The sequence below is a fragment of the Eublepharis macularius genome, chromosome 5 (assembly GCF_028583425.1).
Source record: "Eublepharis macularius isolate TG4126 chromosome 5, MPM_Emac_v1.0, whole genome shotgun sequence".
Lineage (NCBI taxonomy): Eukaryota > Metazoa > Chordata > Lepidosauria > Squamata > Eublepharidae > Eublepharis > Eublepharis macularius.
This window is the reverse complement of record NC_072794.1, coordinates 54537918-54554613: the sequence shown is the minus strand read 5'-3', so window position 1 is coordinate 54554613 and position 16696 is coordinate 54537918. Positions and strand designations below refer to the sequence as shown.

Genomic DNA, 16696 nt, shown 5'->3' with positions numbered 1-16696 from the left:
AAGGTGCTCTGTATTTCAATGTGCTTTTTATGGTTTTAACATTATAATATTATGGTTTGTTGCACTATTTTAATGTTTTTGTGTGTTCCAATTGTAATGGCATTTGACTTAATACAATAAACACTTTCTGTCTATTTGCCCAATGGATTTGGGTTTCCTGAACCTCTGAAGTAGATTAGGATGAGAATGTGTGACTGTCCCAAGGTGACCCAGCAAATTTCCATGGCAGAGTGGTGATTCCACCCTGGGCCATCCTGATCCTAGTCCAGCACTCTAACCACTACACCACTCTGGCCCTCGTGTGTTTGCCAACTCCTGCTCTGATGTAAATAGCCCAGGCAAGCCCCATCTCATCAGCTCTTAGAAGCTAGGCAGGGTTGGCAATTGTAATGGGAGACCTCCAATAAAGACCAGGGCCGATTCCAGATGACTAACCTTAAGGCGCTTCATGCCGCCCTCTTCCGGATCGCGATGGGGAAAATGCGAAATATCGCGTTTCCTCACGCGAGTTTTGCGTGTCGTCGTGCAAAAGTCGCGCGAGGAAACGCGATATTTCACATTTTCCCCGTCACGATCCGGAAGAGGGCGGCATGAAGCGCCTTAAGGTTAGTCATCTGGAATCGGCCCAGGTTGCAGAGGCAGGCAATCGCAAACCACCTCTATTCATCTTTTGTCTTGAAAAACTCCAGCAGGGGTTGCCATAAGTCAGCTATGATTTGATGGCACTTTCTACCACCAAAGTACTCCTGATCATTAGGTTTAGCAAGCCTCTTAGAGAATGGAAGCTGCTCCCTGTATTTACGGATGCACAAGCTTTTGTGGGGCAAAACACCATCGATGCGTCTGCATGCCACCTTGCAGCTGGGGGTGGGGGGTGGTATGGCTCAGAACATGCAGAACGAACTAGGATCAGCTTCTGGCATCTCCAGCTAAAAGGATAAGGGAAAAGGTGGTGTCAAAGATTTCTGCCACAGCCATTGGAAAAGGGCTGCCTGCACACTGCCTGGCATTAGGTGCAACACTGACTATGATGGACGAGCAGTAGGAAGGAATTAAGGAAGGAGGGGGTATAAACGGGTGGATAAGGGGTGCCTGGCTCACGAAAGCTTATGCTGCAATGAATTCGATAGTTTGGTTATTTTGAGGTAGTTTCAGATGGGCAGTCGTGTTGTTCTGCTGTAAAATAGCAGGATTTGAAGCCAGTGGCACCTCAGAGACTAGGAAGATTTTCAGGGAACGAACTTTTGAGAGTCAAAGTATCTGAAGAAGGGAGCTCTGACTCTCGAAAGCTCATACCCTGGAAACCTAGCTGATCTCTAAGGTGCCAGTGGGCTCAAATTCCTTCGTTGTTTTGGAGGCAGCGAGCAGACTGAAAGAGGAGAAAAGCGCCTCTTAGCATTAAGCCTGCTTGACACGAGGCGCCTCAAGGGGGCAGAAGAGTGCTTTCTTTTAAAGGCAATCACATCCTACCCGACGCCAAGCCGCAAATGATGAACTCTGTTAGGATGGCTGTGGGAGAGAGCTACGGCTCGCTTTTTCTCCTCCCAACCTCTGCGCGGCAGCATCTTCTTCCGTCGGGGCCTCTCTTGCCGGATCGGCTACGCGTCGTCAGCCAGATGACGTATTGCGCCTGCGCAGTGAGCTCGGCCTTTTCCGCCAGCGTTAAGTGCTGCAGACGTTTCGCTGAGTGGCCCTCGGCCTAAAGCGAAAGAGAAGCGGACCGAGAATCATGGTCAGTACCGTGTCCAAACCGGCCAGGGCAGGAAAGGATGGGCTGGCTGGGCCTTCTGGAGCCACTGCCGGCTTCTAGGTGCTTCCAGCCGGACGGATGGAGTCGGATTGGGAAGTGGCGGGCCTGGCTGCGGAAGCGGCTTCCAGCGTGGCCTAATGGTTGCGCCCGCCACTTGTTGCTGTTGCGAGGCAAATGGCTCTGCCCGTCCCTTCCGTCTCCTCGTTAAAGCCGCTTTCCCCAGGCCTGGTGTTAGGGCTTTTCTTGCTCCCCAGCCCCCCTTTCTGCCCCGAAGCTTGACCCTTCCTCGGTTCGTTGATAGCCGCTTTTCTCTCAGCGCCCCCACTTCAGATAGGGCAGCCTTGCCCCCTCCCCTTTGAGAGTTGCAGGAATAGAGAACGCAGCCCCGCGTGTCTGTAAGGCTTCCCCGGGCGTGCAGGCATGGCGCCGGGCCTAGCTGGCGATCATGCTTTGGGAAGGGGTGCGTAGGGACAGCGGGTGGGTGTGGGATGACCTGAGCGCGTTACAAGTCCCCATTGCTGAGGCTTGCAGGAGGCATCGTCCCAGTTCTGGACGGGTTTCTGTAAGCTTCTAGACAGTCCAGTAAAGTAATTGTGTTGGGCTGTTGCAGCAAAATTAGAAAGGGGTGGTAAAGAATTGATGGATTGACTGTGGTGTAAAGCTTTTGAGCGACCCCAGGAAAGCTGCTGCCCCAAGACCATCTCCTCTTGGTTTTGACAGCTTTGTGTGTATTACAAAGGCTTCTTGGTATGCTGTCTGTAGTGTTTTGCCTGGAACATGTCTGATCAGGTGTACGAGTTATGTTCTTTGCAGTGTATGAAATACAAATTCCCTTCAGACCTATTCACATACTACATTTTCAAATATATGCTTATCTTAGTAAAGTACGGATGGTTTCTGGAGACAAGTTGATCTTTACAAACAACTGTGTTACGTGTGTACATTGATTACAAAATCAGAATTAAGAGAGGCCCTTGTTGAGTGGCAGAAGTTGGGTTTGCCAGTTGAAAGTATACAGGAAAAGCTCTTGGAAGTAGGCTTTGGCTGCCATGTCAATTATTTCGTTGTGGTATGGCTAGCTGTATGCTGTTTAGAAGTAAATGCAGCGTGAAAATAATGCCAGTGTGATGACAATAATAATAATAATAATAATAATAATAGTAATAATAATAGCTCTTAGATGCTGCTGGTGGTTCCTTATAAACCTACCATTTGGTCTCTTATGACTTAACATTGATTATAGTTTTCTTGTTCGTGCTCTTTGGATTGTGTGTAGGTTTATGCTAGGGCTGGGAAAGTATGTTGAAGCAATAAAGGTTTATAGAGACAGACAAATCACTGTGAAAATTTGTGGGTTTTGGAATACAAATATATTAACCAAAAAATTGGAAAACTAGTTTAGCTGTACAGAAATTCAGTGTTCTGAGTTATTCCCAGTGTTACAGTAAGGAAAAGGTGCCACTAATTGCTCATTTGTTTTTTAAGCCTGCTACTTTCTGGAAAAGACGTCTGTTTTTCTGTTTGTCAATTTCAAAAAACCTTGTAACACCTTTAGTTTCTCCTGTTCAGGATTATGTGTTTGTTATTAACATTGTTGTGCTCTGTTGTAGGGGTTCGTCAAAGTTGTCAAGAATAAGGCCTACTTCAAGAGATATCAAGTGAAATTCAGGAGAAGGAGAGGTACAGTTCACGTCTTTGCACGCTCTCAGTACATTTAAGTAAATGAGGACCTGAATCTGCAGGTTCTAAACATGCTCTGTTATTATTCTCTTTCAGAGGGAAAGACTGACTACTATGCTCGGAAACGTTTGGTGATTCAAGATAAAAACAAGTACAACACTCCTAAATACAGGATGATTGTACGCATCACCAACAGAGATATCATTTGCCAGGTAAGCTCACTGTTCAATCCTTCACCATATTGTGAGGGGCTGCATCACCAGCCTCGTTCCAGAAATGCCTTCCATGTAGGAATTCTGTAAGACATGAAGAATACCTTAGTTGGCATAGGGAAGTAAAGTTGACTGTCTCTCATATGACGTGTTTGCGAACTGTCTTGGATGTCCTCTCCAGGAAGAAAGCTTTCGATTACGTGAAAAAGTATTCTTGGAGCAATCTGAGGGACTACACTGTAGCTCTCTTAAGCCAACACTGAGCCTCATGTTCTGACATTTACTTTCTGATGCATCTTGGATGTTCTGCATACTGAAGTAAAAATTGCTAGCATTTTCTTAATGTATGTCATGTTTGAAAAAAGCACATGGGTTCCACTAGGGGAAAAGAACTATCCATTTGTAGAAAACTGATGATGGAGCAAAGTCCAAATTAATCCTTCATAAATCTTAGCATAACATCTACTTTGAATTGCCTTACTAATTCTTCTAAAAGCTTCTCTTCCCACTCTGTTCCTATTTAGGAGAGACATCTGGAAAACAAGCTAAGTGCACAGCTAGGAAATTGATTAGATGTTGTGCTTTACTGTACATTAGACTGTTGTAAAAGCTATGGTTTGAGGGTTTACTCCACAAGGCATTTATCAGTAGCCTTAGGGCATGCCTGCACAGTAAATGTAAACCTATTTTGAATCTGGAACTGTCAGTGTTCCTGTTAAATGGACCCTGAGAACTGTAGTTTTGTGAGAGGGCTGGTAGTCACTAACACACTTCTGTGTGTCCTGAACTGGAATTCCATGGTGTCTTTTTCTGGAAACCGTGACAGTAACCGAGTTTTAGGTTGATTTATAGAGTATATGACCCCTTACTGAATTCAATAGGGAGCAACATAAATGTTGTCAAGTTTCATTCTGAGTAACAGCTTAAGTTGGCATAAGTGATTTTTAAAACTACAGATCTTTCATCCTGTTTACTGAGGTTGCTACTTGAGAAAGGAAGAACGTGTTTGCAAAATATATATACTTAAGAAAAACTGTCCGAGTTATTTTTGGCGACTTTTCATCAGTAAATTGTTTGTATTAATGGTAGGTCTTGATTCTTCGGTCTTGTTGAGCCAATAGTGTGCGTTCGTTGCCATATGTACTATTTTCCTTTTTAACTGTTTATGAATATCCTGTAATTTGGGAAGTGAGATCTGGAATACAAACATAATGCTACGCATATCTTAAATGGGAGAGCTGTTTCCTATGTTATGTTGTCACAGGATTGGTCTGGACAGTGTTTATGTGCCTTCTACAACTGGGAAATGTTGCCTGTCAAGCTGCTTGATGAAATAGCTGCCCACATGACAGCTGAGTGGCAGGAGACTGCATCTCCTTTTCTACAGTGTTGGAGAAGTCAAGTGTAGCTCTGTTATGGCTGCATGTGCCTGTGCGTGCATGCTCTCTCACTCTGAGCTTTGCCCTTCAGTCCTTGAGAGCATGCATGCACATCTTTTCTATAGCTGTGCTTTCATGTATTAGAAGCTCATAGCAGTAAAGGAAGGAAGTGGAAGCTGTCATGGCTAGGAGAAGTGGGTGTTCTAGGAATTTTGGAGGGCAGAGGCTGAGCAAATGAAGTTTGTGTTTGTGCAAAGAGTTTAGTTCAACTCCTGTTGAACTAAATAGACAACTCCTGTGTCTATTAGGTAGGTACATATTTCCTAGAGTGACTCCAAAGCAGTAGGTAAAGGTAGTCCCCTGTGCAAGCACTGAGTCATTACTGACCCATGGGAGGACGTCACATCGCAACATTTTCTTGGCAGACTTTTTGTTATGGGGTAGTTTGCCATTGCCTTCCCCTGTCATCTATACCCCCAGGAAACTGGACACTCATTTTACCAACCTCAGAAGGATGGAAGGCTGACTCAACCTTGAGCTGGCTACCTGAACCTGGCTTCTGCCAGGATCGAACTCAGATCATGAGCAGAGCTTGGGCTGCAGTACTGCAGCTTACCACTCTGCGCCACCCGGCTCTCTCCCCAAAGCAATAATGATGATATATTTAACATCAGGTCAATAGAATGTCACAAAGAAGTCACCAGGTTTTAGAATTCCTCCAACTCTTCTACAGGCTGAATTCCCCCACCACCACCAAAAAAAAAAGAATAGGTACAAGGTGGTGATTCAGAACGTAATGGGAAAACACCAAAATGTGTACCGAAATCTTAAAACCAAATTGCGAAGCCTGCTGGAATCAGAGAAGCAGAAAATGGCTGCTTTTTAGTCTTTGTGTTGGCGGGGAGGCAACTACAGTTTGGCTGATAATCGATGTTACTTAGTACTCAACTAAAATTCATGTCCAGTATTGTTAATATGAGGGCTCTTCCGTCTGCTCAGCATTTTAATGGATGAACATGACATTTGGCATTGGAAGTGTGTTTGGTCCGTTATTGGGCCATTCTGCTGAATATTTATTTTTGCTGCTTGTTCTCAGCATACCAAGGGCTCAAGTCTGACACCAGCCAGCCCTGCCTTGTGCCCTCTGAATCCTACACGGGATCCTGTGAAGCCTTATAGTTCTTTTTAAACATCCAGTCTGGTTAATAATTTCAGGGGAATCCAAAAGCTTGCACACTGTGTTATTAAAAGGTGTTGAATAACATTGTTTTTGGATTTTGCTCTGGACCAAAAGATCCATTTCCAATACTAATTGAGACATGTAGTTTAGTCCCTGTAAGTCAGATAGCATCATTAAATAAAAATGTTCCTGCCCTTATATTTACAAATTGTGGTGTTGGTTGGGGGATGGGATGGGATAATTTTTTTTATCTGAATGAATTAACAGTTAGTTACCAACAATTTTTGGACTGACTTGGGGAATGACCTACTGATGTGGGAATGCTGGGAACATTTCCTGCAGCAATCTGCTAGGCTTGGTGGGAATCTTAGAATGTACAGTGTTGAATATTACTTTGGATTGCTGTTTGCAGTCACTAATGCTGCTTTTGTTGTCAGATTGCGTATGCTAGAATTGAAGGCGACATGATTGTCTGTGCAGCATACGCTCACGAGCTGCCAAAGTATGGTGTGAAAGTAGGCTTGACCAACTATGCTGCTGCCTATTGCACGGGCCTGCTGCTGGCCCGCAGGGTATGTATCTGTCAATGTTCAGAGTGATTCCGGCCTTCTCAGACTCTTATGGGACACAAATTAAGATGAGGGACTTAAGAACCACAGTCCTGTTGACATTGCAGTTTCATAATACCACCTTAGAGAAATGAGATTAGAAAATCAATACTCCGTCTGTGCCTTGTTAGATTTTGTCAAGTGTAAATACAGGGCCTGTGTGTATTAAGCCGATGTCTTATAAAGATAAATTGATCAAGAAATAAACATTGGGTTAGAAGGGATGGGTGCAGAACAGCAAGTTTAGGATTCTGTTCCTGTTTCTTTGGTGCAGCAAGTGTAGTGTTGGTTGGGGGATGGGATGGAATAATTTTTTATCTGAATGAATTAACAGTTACCAACAATTTTTGGACAGACTTGGGGAATGACTTACTGATGTGATAGAAGTAAAATAATTTATTTCAGCAAAAACGGGATTTGTTCAGTGGGAGGCTCCACTTCTCTGTAGCCCCTGAAATATTCTTCTTTACTTGCAGTCATTGGCATTGTAACAGAGCGGGGAATTATAGCAAGCTTCATTTCCATGAATAAGTTAATACTGCCATAATAGGAAAGGTTGGAGTGTACTGAAAATGGTAAAACTACATGGCTTCATAAAGCATATTCCTTTACCTTTTAAGACAATATTCCTGCCTCACTAATTGCCACAGAGCAGGACTGGGAAAATTCCAGGCAGTAGGGTCCTAAAATGTGTATGCTGGTATGTAACATTTTTTGTGTCCTGAACAAGACCAGTTTCTCAGATGTTATTAGTGTCTGTAAACGTGAACTTTTTCTTTGAAGCACTTTGTGCTTGGTGTTGCACACTGTCTTTTTATTCCACCCACAGTTGGCTCTTAAGAGGGGTTTCAATCTGCTTACTTGCTGTGTCTGATGCACTGTAGAATGCTTTCACTGAAAAATCTTTAGTTCTTTCTGCAAAATCCCGGATCTGTTGGAAAAAAATTCTCTTGCAGCTTCTGAACAAATTTGGCCTTGACAAGATCTATGAAGGCCAAGTCGAAGTGACAGGTGATGAATATAATGTGGAAAGTGTGGATGGGCAACCTGGTGCCTTTACGTGCTACTTGGATGCAGGTCTGGCTCGAACTACCACTGGGAACAAGGTCTTTGGGGCCCTAAAAGGAGCTGTGGATGGTGGTCTGTCAATTCCACATAGGTAATTTTTCCTTTGTTCATGTATCTCCTCATGAAATGCAGGTCTCTGCTGGTCCACTTTAGTTAGAAACCTAATAGTAGAACTTGCATGTCATAGATGGAGTTTGGTGCATTTGACTTCTGCCATAATTAGCAAAAGTCTGAGTCTGCTTGCCTTCTATACAGGTTTTACACTTGGGCAAAAGAGTGTTTAAGAGATAGACAGAATAGAAGCATAGATAGTCCTCCAATCCTAATCATAGTGTTCCAAAAATTGTCTGCTTCTTTTTCTTGCTTTGGTAAACTTGGCCACTGTGTGATGATATCCCACTGCCTGAGCATTCTGTAGTTGGTCCTTGGCATGTGTATGATGGATGTTGGTGTTTCAAGACGGGACTGATGGTGGCTGAGACTCTCAATCCATGTGATTAGCTTGGAAAAACCGGATGAGATGACTGCTCTAGGCAGCATCCTTCCCACAACTTGCTGAATGTTGTTCCACTTCTGTCTTGTAGTACCAAGCGCTTTCCTGGGTATGACTCAGAGAGCAAAGAATTTAACGCAGAGGTCCACCGCAAGCACATCATGGGCCAGAACGTTGCAGATTACATGCGTTACTTGATGGAGGAGGACGAGGACGCTTACAAAAAACAGTTCTCGCAGTATATAAAGAACAATGTGACGCCTGACATGGTAAGATGTTAATTCTGCCTTATCATTTGTGGGTGAAACTAAAGGTCCTGGTTACAATCTGTATTGTATAGGAAAGTATAAACAGGTGACTTCTGTTCCTCTTTTTGAGCTGAGGTCAGGTATCTATGCTCTTAAGGCCTTACATGTGTTTATTTTATTGTAAGTATTCTGCTGCTGACTGTCAAAGTAGCTTGAATTACAGAAAAGATCCATCCTTCAACACATCCTGTTAAATAAGGATGTTTCTCTCGTAGAGCATTGGATGAGCATCACCCCACTTGCACACATACCTCTTAAGTCTGACTAAGTTTTTGACTGCTTGTAAAAATTTTTCCTGCAACATCTCAGAACCTTTCTTAAATTGTGTTTTGTGTTGTTGGTAAAGGCGTTCCCTAGATATTTATTAACAAATTTTATACCCTACCTTTCCACCCTTTTTAGGGCCCCCAAGGTAGCTAGCAAACTGAAAACATGCATAATAAAAACATGCCTTAAACATTAAAACTAAATGCCGCACATTGTTAAAACAATTAAAGCCAAAGCTAAAATGCACATACAAAACAGTAAAGACAGCAATTAAAACAGACCAGGAAAGAAGGATTAGTGAGGGAACACCAGATGGAACAAAAATGTTTTTAACCCCTGATGGAAGAGGATACCAGAAGGGGACATGAATCTCCCTGGGGAGAGAGTTCCAGAGTTCTGGTGCCACGATTGTGAAGGCCCTCTTCCAGGTTGCCATCTATCTAATTTCAGAAGGTGGAAGCACCCAAAGCATGGCCTCTAATGATGCCTATGATAGTCAGAGAGGTTCAGACACTTCTGTTTCCAAGATCCTCTCACCTGTTAATAGGAACACAAAACCTTTTCACAATTTGGGAAGGCAATTTAAGAGAAATTCTACTATGTATTTCACTTGTAGCAACAAGCAATAAGAAAATTGGTGACAACTTAAAGAGTTGTATTTTGCAAGCAGTGTGGTGACCATTGTTTGTAATATCACATCTTGAGCTCACTATAAAACTTGCCAGAAAACCTTACAGTTTCTGTAAAACAGTTTTGCTAAATGTGTGTTATAAACAAATATTACGGTGTTTTCAGATGGAAGAAATGTATAAAAAAGCCCATGCTGGAATACGTGAGAATCCAGTCCATGAAAAGAAACCCAAGAGAGAAGTCAAAAAGAAGAGGTATGATGGATTCCCCCCACCCTCCGGATGATTTCAACAGGAAATTTCTGTTGCTTAAACTACTACTAAGGCCACCTAAATAGCCTTAACATGTAATTAATGTTGAAGCTACTGTTAATGGCTCCTTGTTTTAACCTGTTCTTAGAAGCAGTCAAAAGATAGCTCTGCTATTGGGTTCTTTAGTGAGCACTAACAACTCGCTGTGGGGGATTTTAGAAGGGTGATCGTTAGTTTTGTGTTAGAAATATGGACACATGAGTTTTAACATGAAACTATATATGACATTTTAAGCCTTAAATGCTGGGATAAACACACAAGGCCTATGATTTACATCTAAATCGATATGGCACATCTTTGTCTCCTGTGTTCACAGCTCTGTACAGTTTTACTAAGACGGGTCTTGCTGTTTTAGAGAGGAAAGCATTGGCAGGCTTTATACAACTAACTTGTACACTCCTGCTTAAAAGGTTGATCAAAGCAAAAAAAAAAGTTAACAATAATACTGGTGGTCTGTGGAACCACCTCCAAAAGTGCCTGAAACAGAATAATGAATATGGCATTTTTCTGAGTTAGAAATGGCATCTAATGGCTGCTTGAACTGCATCAATCCTATTCTCCTAGACATGTCCATGATACATCCTAATTCATAACTGTAGCATAGGGAATGCTTTGGGCTTCATGCTTACTCAGGCCATCTTACAAACTGCTGTAGGTCTCTGTACTTACAGTATTAGGTAACCTCAGACTATTGTGTGGCTCTTGCACTACAAACATGTTCATCTAGTTCATGTTCATCCTAGATTATGTTCTGTTTCAGCAATTCTTCAGCCCCACATTGGATCCTTGCTAATGCTATGTCTTTGTAAACTTGTATTCATTTACCTTATGACCTTGTTTATGGAAATGTTCTTGACGCTGTATGGAAATGCCTGCCCTTGTCCTTGCTACTGATTTTACTAATCTCACACTATGTCATCCACCTTGAGTCTCTGTGAGGCAGGTGAACTGTAAATAAAAAATAGTTTATGGATGTAGAATTTGTCTGGGAGGAGGGGAGTGCGTGGGTCCCTGAACATGGAGATGTCTGGTCAATCTCTATTCAGTGAAATCTAGCAATAAATACTTGGCTGATGTGCATTTCTCTCTTTAAGCCCAAACTACTGGCTCCTCTTAGATAGCTGTGAATGCTTGCTGCTATGTACTAGAAGGTGTGTAGGAGAAGGTGTGTTGCTGTACTAACAGCGAGATAATAGTAGATGTTTGAGTGTCATATCCTTACATTTCTGGTAAGACATACTATGCTCAGCTGGAATGTTGCACCCAACTAGAATTTGTGTGAGAGACATGGTGGACCTTAATTTACATAATCCTAGTTTGTTGTGGGGACAGACAACATAATGCAATCTACAATGTTGGTAATTTAGCATGTAAAAACTTGCAAACTGAAGAATGCCAAACTAAAGTGTTGTAATAGTGATCATTGATGCTGTACAGAGTTAGAGGTGACAGAGTTGGCATGGGTTCTCTGTAAAGAAAAGTGCTTTGGTATCTGGCAGATTGAATTGTTGGGAGTGACAACTGCTCAGATTTGATTCCTACGTTTTTTTAATTGATTGGCAATAACATATTGAACTCTTTGTTGTGCAGGTGGAACCGTCCCAAGTTGTCTCTTGCCCAGAAGAAAGATCGGGTGGCTCAAAAGAAGGCCAGCTTCCTTAGGGCCCAGGAACGTGCAGCCGATAGCTAAGATTCCTTCCATAATTTTCTATGAAGATTTTGGAAAACAATAAATTTATTGAAACAATGTTGGTAGTGTTGCTTTACTGATATCATAGCCTCTTTAAAAATAGCAGATGAATTGCTGAATGTTTCCTCATTTGCCTGCTTCCTTTACTACTATATTCTTGTACAAAAATTGCACGAGAAGATGGAATTTGTTTCATTGTAGTGGCAATTCTACTAAACTTTTGAAACCCCTCTAAGTATCACAGTATCAGCCATCTTCCAGTGGGAGAGAGTCTGCACAATATTAACTGCAACCTGTTTTATATAAGCAGAATTAAATGGATACTCTGCACCACCACCATTAAGTGTTTGCTGATGGTCAAAGTGAGGGTTTCTTTTACCTTTACTGGAAGCATGAACTAGATTCAGTTTTGCTGTAAAGGATTCTTTAATTTTATTCATAAGCATAGCTTATTTGCATCTTTTTGTGTAGTCCCTGCTTTAAATGTTACAAGAAACAGCATTCTACCTTGCAAGATGGTCTAGGTTACTGCTGTAATTTTTTTTTATGCTGAAGAAGCCAGTGGCGGAAGCAGTGATTCGTTAACTGCTTTAAAAAAACCAGTGACCAAGGGCATTGACTGCAAGTTGACATCAGATTGGAAATGGAATTAAGGGGTGATGGAACACCTCTATGTGTACTAATGTCTTGCTACAATGTAATGGAGACCCACCCTGGAATGATGCCATTTTACTAGGTTTTCCTCTATGGAACTTTATAGATAAAGTGTGTATATGCAATTGCATGGTGGAATGTTATACTAGGGGAAGTGTTGGCTGATTCCACACACGTTGGATAATGCACATTCAATGCACTTTATCAATCGTTTGAGGTGGATTTTTTGTTCTGCACACGAAAAACCGTTCCAAATGATCTATGAAGAGGATTGGAAGTGCATTATCCAATGTGTGCAGAATCAGCCGTTGTCTAAACATTAAAAGAATGGAGTGACTTTTGCAATGAAACAAATTTAATTTATAGTACCAAAACTCAGTAATATTCCATTTTGGGTGTTTAAAATTTTTTAGAGGAGCTAATGAAAAAGCTAAATGAAATTTAGTATTTTTTCAGTGAGACTAATTTCTACACAACTCTATTTTACACTATAGCCTTGGTTTTTAAAATCAAAAGTAGCATCTGTGATGAGGTGGACCGTTATACTGTCCAACTAGTACAGGTAGGCTGTATCTCAGGCTTGACTCTGGGATACAGCTCTCCTAAGAGCTATAGTGGCTTTTTAAAGCTTTTAATTCCACTGCAATTACATCATGAAGACTTACAAAAGTAAAACTGTAATTGAAATGATAATTATGGTTAATACAATAACATTAGGTCATACAATAACATTAGATTGATATTTTTTTTCTTTCAGTAATTGGATGTTTCCTGCTAGTTTCAGGGCTTGACATATACTTTGAAGAGTTGAACTTTTGAATAGTAAGTTAATTGGGTTAGGTTCAGATCTCTCCAGAATCATCAAAAATTAACCTCAATTAACTCATTTGGTAGGAGATCCCTTTGAAGATTATTGATGGAAACTGAGTCATTTATCAATGTAAACCCGGAGTCCGCATTGAGATGTGCTCCTCAGTGAATACACCCCAAAATTCCTGAGAATACTTCAGTCTGTTAAATATCAGTATTATCATTGGCTTGATCAGAATTGATCAATTATTAGTTTAACTGAGCTCCTTCATACAAATGAAGGAAATTAATCTCTTCTGGACTGCTAAAAATCCACACACACAACTTCTTCATGTAGCCCACTGCTGAAAAAAAATAATGGTCCTGATCTAGTGGAATACATTTTTATTACTGTAATCTCAGTGCTTTCATTTACAGTGGTGCTGACAGACAGCAAAAGGGAGTGAAAACTACCCCAGCAACAGCTAATTGCAGGCAAAGAGGGAATTAAGTTTTTAGTAGTAGGGAGTCTGGTTATCTAGAAGTTGGGTGAGGGAGAAGAGTTGTTGAAGGTATGGGTGAAAGCAGCATAGATTTAAGTATCTGGCAACAGCAGGTCACTGGTCCTCAGACCACTGTGTGTTCTAGCTTTTTTGGATTTTACAGTAGGACTAATGCAGCTACTACCTACTTGGTTTTTCATACTTTATGTATACGTTAGATTGTTGTAAGCGACAACCACAAAAAATACTAAGACATTAGAAGATGATGGCGGAGAAAACAGTTGTACTTTTCCTCAGGACTGGTACTTAATGATCGTCTTCGTCCTTCTGTGCAGCCCCACATTGGGACTGCGCAGGCGCAGGCCAGCCGCGGAAAAGATTTTTCTAGCTCTAAGAGATGTGAGGGGGACGTTCGGATCCACCGCGCATGCGCGCCGGTGTTCCCGCCAATTTTGAATGCATATATATCCGAACGTCCCCGGCATTCCCTCAGTTCCTTTTTCGCCGCCGTCGAAAAGGTTCTTATTGTCTAGCGTTCGTTTCAAGCGTCTCTTCGGAGTTTTGGATCGTTTCTTCTGCTGGTCGGTATTTTCCCCTTGTCATCTGTCGGGAGATACCGTTCATTATGTCGCAGACATCTTTGTTTAAAAAGTGTCATAAATGCGGCACTAAGATGACCCATTCGGACGGCCATGAGCTCTGCCTCATCTGCCTGGGCGAGGGGCATGTTGTCGAGCGCTGCTCCATTTGTATGTCCTTCACTCCGAAGGCAAGGAGTGATCGGAAGGCCAGGCTCCGTGCCTTCTTGTGGGATGCCAACCTTCTCCCCCCCAAGCCGTCAGGCTCTTCGGGAGATAGGCCGCGCTCCGCCGCTCCGTCACCGGCGCCGTCTCGTAAGTCGCCAGAGCCGCTCCCCTCGGAACCGACGGGGCAACCCGTTCCGGAGGCCCGTCCTGATTCCGGTTCCGGGGATCGTCCTTCGAGCCGGAAGGCCAAGAAGCGTTCCGCGCCCAAGCCGAAGTCCTCCTCCAAGCCTTCGGTTCGGGAGGCTGTTTCGGAGCCCCCGTCCAAGAAGGCCAAGGCGAAGTCGAGGGCCAAGGACCGTGCATTGTCCCCAGCTCCGACTGTGCTGCCTGGTTCTCCGGCCGAACCAGTCCTGATACCCGACGATGTGGTGAGTCTCCACACCCCGTCGCCTCCTTGCACGCCTCCTCCGTCGGTTCCCGAGGAATTTGTGCCGTTTCCGCCTTTCCCGGATCCGTTCCAATCTTTTGAGCGCTCCCTGCCGTCCGCCCCGGCGCCTTCAGAGGCCTCCGTTCCACTGCCGTCTACCTCGTCGGTTCCGATGCCTCTTCGCTGGCCTGCCCCGGTGCCTGCTCCTCTGCCCCCTTGCCAGCCGGTCGCGGGGGTTGGGAACATGACCTCCTGGCAGGATTTTGTGGCGTGGTTCCAGCAGTCGCTGCCCTTCCTGCAACATCCGTCGGTTCCGATGGTCTCCGTTCCGGCTCAGCCAGTCGGGCTCCCAGCACCCGCTCCTCCACCTCCGGGCTTACCTCTGCGACCGCCGGTTCCTGCAACTTATCCGTCGGCCCCGACCGCTCACCGGTCTTCGGTTCCGACGCAAACCTCGCCGGAGTTTTCGGATTCCGAGGATGATGAAGGTCTGGCGTCACCGTCGGAGTGCTCTTCAGACGCGGCCTCGGATCCTTCCCCGGATGACACCGTGGGTGGGCCCCGCTCATCGTCCCCGAATGACGATTACAGGCTATTCTCCGAACAAATGGTGCGGATGGCCGCCGCGCTGGAGATAGACGTCTCCTCCACGACCTCCAAGCCCAAGAGTAAGCTGCTGGAGGCGCTGTATTCCGGGTCCCCCGCGTCGGTGGCGTTTCCCCCTGTGGAGGATTTTGTTGATAACGCTCTCGCGCTCTGGCAGGCGCCGGCGTCCCTGTCCGCGACGGCAAAGAAGGTGGAACGGTACTACCGTTTAAAGCAAGATGATTGCCCGTACCTCTTCAATCACCCGAAACCCTCGTCGATCGTGGCTGAGGAGGGTCAGGCTCGGTTCCGTTCCGGTTCCTCGTCGGCCCCGGCGGACCGGGAAGGCAGGAAGCTGGATGGCGTGGGCAGGAAACTCTACTCATCCGCGTCTCTGGGATTCCGTATTGCCAACTTCCAGGCCATAATGGGATCCTATAATCTATTCCTGTGGAAGAGGCTGTCTTCTTACCTCTCCGACCTCCCGGAGGATCGCCGCCACCTGGTTAAGGCCCTCCAAGCCGAGGCCGTGAAGCTGTCAAAACAGCAAATGACAGCTGGCAAGGACGCCGCCGACTCTGCAGCGCGAGCGATGGCAACTTCGGTGGTCCTGCGTCGGCACGCCTGGCTCCGGTCCACGGCCCTGCCTCCAGAGAAGAAGGCGAAGGTGGAGGACTTCCCGTTCGAGGGGCCCCAGCTCTTCTCGGAGAAGACGGATGAGTCCCTCTCCCTGATGAAGAAGAATCAGCAGACGGCCAAGTCCCTCGGGGTCGCCCCCTCAGCCCAGTCGTCGGGTCCGAGGTATCGCTATGGTCGGTTCCGATCCTACCAGACCCCTTGCCAGCCTTACCAGCAGCGTCAAGGGCGCTTCTTCTCGGGCCAGTCCTACGGTCACCGATCCTACTCTGCCCAGCAGCGTCACCCTTCCAGGCGCTCCGGCCGGTCCAAGGGCAGGCAACAGCCCTCTTCGCCCAAGCCTTCGACCTCGGCGCAGAAGCCCTCGGTCTTCTGACTGCGCCTGAACGCTCCCCCGTTGGCCTCCGAGGGTGCTTCCTCTGCTGCCCAGTTTCTGGACAGGCTTCGACCTTTTTTGCCCTGTTGGCAACGTGTTACTTCTGACGCTTGGGTCCTGTCCATTGTGGCCCATGGTTACAAGTTAATGTTTACGGATGCACCCCCTCTCTCTCTCCCTCCCCGTTGTTCTCCATGTTGTGATGTTGTGTTACACAATAATGTTATGGAGTTGGTTACCAAAGGTGCTGTCCGGGTGGTCAATGTCTCTACTTCCCCATGGGGATTTTACTCCAGATACTTCCTTGTGGATAAAAAGGGTGGAGGTTCCCGGCCCATCTTAGACCTTCGAGGCCTCAATGGTTATTTGAAGGCTGAGAAGTTTCGCATGCTGACCCTGGCGCG

General features: G+C 44.9%; 1 protein-coding gene and 1 non-coding gene across 2 annotated transcripts; both read left to right on the top strand.

The window, feature by feature from the left end:
* The first annotated feature begins 1620 nt into the window (after positions 1-1620).
* On the top strand, positions 1621-11633 carry RPL5 (ribosomal protein L5). The gene is made up of 8 exons (XM_054979450.1): positions 1621-1732; positions 3361-3430; positions 3527-3642; positions 6639-6773; positions 7766-7968; positions 8462-8639; positions 9741-9829; positions 11477-11633. The coding sequence occupies exons 1-8, from the start codon at positions 1730-1732 to the stop codon at positions 11574-11576; spliced, it is 894 nt and encodes a 297-aa protein (XP_054835425.1). The 5' UTR covers positions 1621-1729; the 3' UTR covers positions 11577-11633.
* Positions 8258-8353, top strand: LOC129331542 (small nucleolar RNA SNORD21). Its single transcript, XR_008597192.1, has one exon. It is a non-coding gene; the product is annotated as a small nucleolar RNA SNORD21 (small nucleolar RNA).
* Positions 11634-16696: the final 5063 nt, after the last annotated feature.